Below are 6,619 nucleotides of genomic sequence, written 5' to 3' on the forward strand. Positions count from 1 at the left end.
TATTGTTAATTATAACACATGATTTGTATTACATTCATATATTAAAGATGTAGCCTTTAAAAGTTTCTTCTGTGGATGTAAGCCGTTCAGTGGAACCACGTAACCCTTGCGTGTTCTTGTACGTGTTCTATATTTTATACTTGTATCTTGTTTGGGTCATATTTTATATATAATTGGCTAATCGTTTAACAAAACACACTTTATTCGTAATTGAGTAAATCTAAATTGAGTTTATTGCAATAAGAAATATGTTGTTCAAACATATCAAGTGTTATTATTAAATACATGTAGATTGATCTAAGTAACAAGTGAAGAAAATTTGTTTTATTGAAACTCGACAGATAGCTCGACAGATAGCTACTATCGAGATTAAATGGGAAGCTTGTCACAAGCTCGATCTATCGAGAATTACAATTTCATAATTTCCTGATATGAAATTCAACCCATGTTGATGTATTTGTTTAGAATTTCTTTTCTCACAACCCTAGATATATATAAGGCTTATTTTAAGAGTTGTCACACATAAATATAGAAACCAAGAGTCTAATTTTCTCTATGAGAAGCTACTGGGTTTGTATGCCATAGAATTTTGTAACCAAGTGCTTCCTGATCTTTATTGTTGATGAAGTAAAGGACTTTGCAACCAACAATAGTCATTCAAGTTGCTGGAGTTAATCATGTACTGGGATTCGTACAAAGGAGTTAGTCACAGATTGAAGATTTGTGTATCAAAAGAAAGAAGGCTACTATAAGATCAAGTCTAATTGGGTATTGGAGTGAAGGTTCAACTGTAGGTTAGTATTTTGAGATAAGCCAGAGTAATTGTAAGATTCCTTGTATTTATAATCGCTTGATTATTGATTAGTAGATTCTTAAGAGTTGTGACCTTAAATTTATCCGGTGGGGTTGCCTTGCGCAAGATTTTCTTCATTTGTCAACAAATCACTGTGTCAATTTAATTTTTACTGCATTTATTTTATTTGGTGATTAGTTAATGCCTTCACGATTTGCATGTAATTTAACCTAATTAATTAACTTAGGTAATTGAATTAATTAATCAGAGTCAAACTATTTTAACCTAACACATCTATTCTAGCACATTCAATATAATGTGTCGATGCTAATATTTAACAAATAATATAGCAATGGCTTTTAGTAATATACTTTGAAGAAGCTATAAAGATCCTTGTAAAACAAAGGGATAAAAAAGTCAAACTATGGACAAAACTAACGAAATATACAGAAGTATGCAACACACGGATAAGCAGGATCAGTGCACGTGTACTCTTAAGAATAATTGTGACACCATGACATGAAGGTATAGCACTTGAAACTTGGATCAACAACCTTGTACATATAGAAATAATAGATTCACAAAAGCCAAAATGGTAATGTTACTTTTACATATAGAAACTGGAGGTGAGAAAAACTTCAAAATGGTAAATATTTATGAAAAAAATAAATTAAAACTAAAATTTAGTGCACAGTGACAAGGGATTTACGAGTCCCATATGGGACCAAAGGCAGAAATTCCTGCAGCCTTGCACGCATTGACAACATCTTTGCTTCCTTCTGGATTGCTGGTAACAATAACAACTTCAGAGCTCCAATTTGTAGCAGCATCAACGCTCAATTGAGACACATTTGGACGACCAGACACAGCAGTATCATGGACAATCACCTTCTCTTTTGGCCACCCACTTACCATTTCTTTTATTTCTTTTCCAAAGTTTTGTTCTATTCCCTTGGCCACCCAAACCAACCGCACATCAACAGAACATGGCTGCAAAAGGAATGATAAGAACACACAAATTCCTGAACCAGTTGCCACCAACAAAACTCTATCATACATATTAACAAGATAAGGCAAGCCCACAAAGTGCACTTTTCGAACCCACAAATGGCTTGGTGGATTTGATACCAAGGACTTTGTGAAGTCACCAACAGCACCCGCTAACATCATGTGCTCTTTCTTTCCATCAGAAATTACGCCAAATGCGTGCCATTCAGATAAAGGGGATGGACTAATCCTACCCAATATACCAGCTTTTACTCCGCCATCAAACTTTATGAACGCGGCGTGGCCTGAAGGAGCGTAGACCTTAACGGGGACACGTCTTACTGTCACCCATGGCAAGATGATTAAGAAAGTGATGGTCATGGTGAACCAAAACTCTTGCCGTTTGATCAAGCTGGAGCTAATGTCTTTTATGTAAGATTTGGTTTTTGGATCATAAGAGATTGTAAGAATAATAAAGATCCAAAGGAGAAGAAGAGCAATCCATCCAGCAAAGCGATGAGTTCTTTCGAATACGTTGTGATGGAGATGGCGAACTAGGGGGAAAGCTGCCAAAGAAGAGAAGCAAAGAAGGCCAAGAATGGTGGAGGCTATACATATGATCTCATGAGAAGTGTTTTCTCTATCTTTGAGAGTAAGGACTAAGGCATATATAAGCCATGCAATTGAAGAGACACCACAGCCACTATGTATACCTCCGAGGCTTTGGAGAAGGGATGCTGTGGCTGTCTTAATAAAGAGAGGCACCCATGACCTTCCCAAGAACTTGACCGCAAGCCAGAAAAAAACACGCAATAAGGCCTCACTTCTACACACTGTCAAAGCAAGTATATTGGCAATGGAGGAAAGTACAGCCCTATTCCTCGCATATGGGAAATGCCCTGTGGCTGCAAGAACCAAGCCAGTAATGTTTAGAATGAAGCAAATAGTAAAGAGTAGATTGTAGACTGTGAACAACCCTTGATCGAACAGTATAATCGAAAGCCTCAAATCATTCTTTCGAGTAGGCTTTGATGCTTGTTCACGCTTACTAGCAGCCAAGTGTGGGAGTGGGTTTTGCTTGATCTGTTTCTCTACGTCGTTCTCTTGTTCCACAACCTCCAAACCAATATCTTCATGATCTTCGTCGTCCGAGTCAAGATCACAAAAGTGGCTACTGCTTTTGCTTATAGACCTCTGAATAAAAGACAACACTTTGGGAGAGCCAAGCCAGGGTATCTTATCGCTAATGAACTCTTCTGGTGCAGGTATTTTGATTGCAAGGGGATCTGCATAAGGTTTGATCTCAAACGCCATGCCTCGGCAGCTCCAAAAACTTACTGGGATTTGCATATTTTTCTAGCACAAGAGCAAGGAAGAAGAACAACAAGAAATATAGTTAAGAGGATAAAGAAAAAAGAGAGCTAGCTTGACCGAGGATTTCCACTGTCTGTACGTTTCATGCACAAAAGAAATGTTGATTATGTAGGCCTCTGTGAGGATAGTGAGTCTTCTAGGGCTGACTATGCCTAAGTAAGCCCTAGAAGCCATTACTGACCTTCATATTCATAAATGTTGATTATGAATATGATTTTGTCAAATTTGCCATTACTGGCCTTCATGTTTCTTTGTCTTGCTTCTCCTATATATAGGTGTATGTTTCTTAAAAAAAAAAAAAAAAATTAATAAATTAAAGTCTAAAAAACCTATCCATGTACGGAAATGGATATTATATAATTTTGAAAGATGTGTCTAATAATAGCACTAACTAACCTTTATGTATCATGCAGCAGCTTTGCAATCTAATTAAAGAAATTAAAAAATATATATAATGAAGTGTAAATTTGTAAGGCTTTTAAAGTTGGTGGGTCAAAATTTTAATTTTAAAAACAAAAAGTTAAAAGTTTCGATTTTATTCAAAAATTTAGTCGTTAACCCATGCGATGCATAAAATAATTAAATAAAAATAAAAAGTATTTATTTTGCTTAAAGATTTATGATTTAACTTAAAAAATGTATAACTTGAAAATGAATGAAAATAAATAATTTTTTGTTTAATATGATGATTTAGAAAAATTCTTTTTCTTTTAAATCATTGGTTCCACATAAAACATTATGACATGGGCTATTCTGTGATGATTTCACATAATACTCAACTGCAATTAAATCTACTATCCACCACCAATCTAATCTATACTCAACTGCAATTTTTTGTTCAATATAATGGTTTAGAAAAATTTTGTTTCTTTTATATCATTAGTTCTGCATAACACATCTCAGTGTGAGCTATTATATAGTAATGACTTCACACAATACTCAACTGCAATTAAATTTACTATCCACCACCAATCTAATCTATATTATCTTGATAGTAGATTTACAAATTGCATTCTCATATCCTCCATCATTTAGAAGGTAATTGAAGTAATGATTACATGTAATGCATAAATTTTATTCTTTACAATATGGAATTATTAAAATAAAATCTAATGTTCTGGAAGTTTTTTGAAATAGAATATTAAATTTCTTAAAAATTAGTTAATAGAGTTTCTATTTTACCTAAAAGTGAACTATCACAATTAATGAGAATTTAATCATTTTTTGCAGGGAGAAAATAACCTTAGGCCCAATTTTTATTTTATAGCAAAGGATGTTGTAGTTTTTTTTATTATATTATTATTTTTTTTTTTTTTTGAGAAACACACACACACATACACACACATATAGGGGAAGAGAGATGAAATAAGGAAATACACTCATACGTCAATACCAAAACTGCATGCGGTAGTAGTGTCGCGGAGCAGATGATAAATCCCTTTTCAATATCATACATTACCGATATGGGACGACTCAACAATACTGAATATCTTTTTTTTTTTTTTGAGAAACACACACACACATATATTACCTAAATCTATACCATGCATGTGTAATTAGTTAGTCCATTATGATAGTTCCAAAAAAATGCTAGTACCTATCTAAATGAGTTTTCTTTTTAATGATGCCATAAATGATGGAGTTTAATTTAAGTCATTTAAGATTCAATGTATCTAATAATTTTTTTTAAAAAAATATATAATTTCAAAAGTCTTTTAATTATAAATGTTAGATTATGAATAAGATTTTGTAAAATTTGCCATTAATGACCTTCATGTTTCTTTGTCTTGACTAAAATAAATTAAAGTCTAAAGCTAGCCAAATACGAAAATGGATATTATGAGCCCATTTGGATAGGCTGCTATGAAATCCTAAACGCGCGTTTTTATTAAAATCGTCAATTTGCATGGGTTTGGTATTACGATTTTACTAAAAATTGCGCTATTTAAGACTTCAAATATTACGTTTTGAAACTAAGGTATAGAATAGCATTTTGAAAAACTTCACTGAAAACGCAAATCAAATTATACATTTTAAAGTTTGAATACCTAAAACACCCTCAAGTTTTTGCTAAATGACAAAAACACCAGCTAGCAAATAACCTCATTGGTCACCCTCAAGCTTGCTCTCTATCCAGTGGCAGAGCCACGTTGAGGCCGAGGGGGCCATGACCGCCCCCCCCCCCCCTCCCAAAAAAAACTTGAAGCTTAACGTAATTTTAGCAACTTACCTAATCTGCACCACCGTATAGTTGCAGACAGCACTCGCTTTCACTGGCAGATGCATCTGGGTAGGCATCGGCTAAATAAGCAGTCTTCACACTTTTCTTAGCTCATCTCCTTTAAATCTCCAGCATCCTAACTCTTCTACCTTTTTTCTTCCAATTTTTCTTTCTTTATTTCTTCAGTTCTTCCGTCATTTTTGGGAAGCACAGAGAGTGACTTTTTGATTTTACAAAAGCAACATTTGTCAATTACCCATCTACCTCCACCACGTGTATGGTTGAAACTAGAAGTCTCAAAACTTAGACTCCCTAGGTGGTCAAGTAATGGTATGGGTCATAAACTCTATTATGACTTTTCTTTCCTTTTTTTTCACCACTTTTATGACTTTTCTTTTTCATCTTTATTTGTTAAATGAACAAAACAAACTATTATTATACTTAATAAAAATATACAACAATACATCATGTTATTTTTTTTTTTTTGAAAGAATACATCATGTAATTGGTTGTACTTAATTATATTTTTTTATATATTGAAATTTGGCTCATGATTTAGCAGACAAACTAAATAGTATTCAAACCAAACGCTAAGCCCTTTTTGGTAATTTGCACTAAAACAACAATTTTAAACTAATACTGTTCACAAAGTTTGCCAAATGTTTTATTGTGATTTTTAAAATTGTGTTTTTAAAATGCTTATTTTAAAAATGCTATTTTTGAAAAAGCACTTTTTTAAATTGCTTATCCAAACAGACTTTGTATAAGTTTTGAAAGACGCGTCTTATACTTGCACTAACTAACCTTTAGAACTCAGTCAGCATGTCTTAAGAAGTTGACTTTGGCGCACAAACGAACAAAAAATCTAGACCTAGTGAAAAGCTTTCTCGCATAAGACGTGAGAACGTCTTCTCTGTTCACCTTTTCTTTTCTTTATTTATTTTTCCTAATATAGAGCAGTACGATTTTGTGATTAGTACTTTCAAATTTTTGAACTTTAATTGAATTAAATGGTTTATCAGGTATTGTAAAGTGTTCCTTTTTCCAAATGAATTTTTCTTCCTTCATACATAATGAAGGCTTCTCTTCATGGAATTTTCATGATTTATTGTGTTAGATACTAGAAGATGATTTTTTTTTTTTTAAGATTTGAATTTCCAGTAATAATAATTTTATTTTCTTAAACGAATTAAATGTTAATTAATATGCTTGAAAGTTATTCAGAATATTAGGTCAATATTGTG

General features: G+C 33.0%; 1 protein-coding gene across 1 annotated transcript; it reads right to left on the reverse strand.

The window, feature by feature from the left end:
* Nucleotides 1–1,498: 1,498 nt before the first annotated feature.
* LOC142635264 (adenylate-forming reductase 03009-like) lies at nt 1,499–3,094 on the reverse strand. Its single transcript, XM_075809453.1, has 3 exons — nt 2,350–3,094; nt 1,764–2,265; nt 1,499–1,700 (listed from the first exon to the last, which is right to left on the reverse strand). Exons 1-3 carry the CDS (start codon nt 3,092–3,094, stop codon nt 1,499–1,501), a joined length of 1,449 nt encoding a protein of 482 aa, XP_075665568.1.
* Nucleotides 3,095–6,619: the final 3,525 nt, after the last annotated feature.

Source organism: Castanea sativa, chromosome 5, assembly GCF_040712315.1.
Source record: "Castanea sativa cultivar Marrone di Chiusa Pesio chromosome 5, ASM4071231v1".
Classification (NCBI taxonomy): Eukaryota; Viridiplantae; Streptophyta; class Magnoliopsida; order Fagales; family Fagaceae; genus Castanea; species Castanea sativa.

Bases quoted from the DNA above. Each gene is read 5' to 3' on its own strand.
- LOC142635264 (XM_075809453.1), bottom strand. From the start codon at position 3,094: ATGGCGTTTGAGATCAAACCTTATGCAGATCCCCTTGCAATCAAAATA. The intron at 2,266-2,349 runs CAGCTTTCCCCC...CTCTTCTTCTCC, and splicing joins TCTTTGCTTCTCTTCTTTGG to TTTGGATCTTTATTATTCTT. The intron at 1,701-1,763 runs GTTGGTTTGGGT...AGAAATGGTAAG, and splicing joins CCATGTTCTGTTGATGTGCG to TGGGTGGCCAAAAGAGAAGG.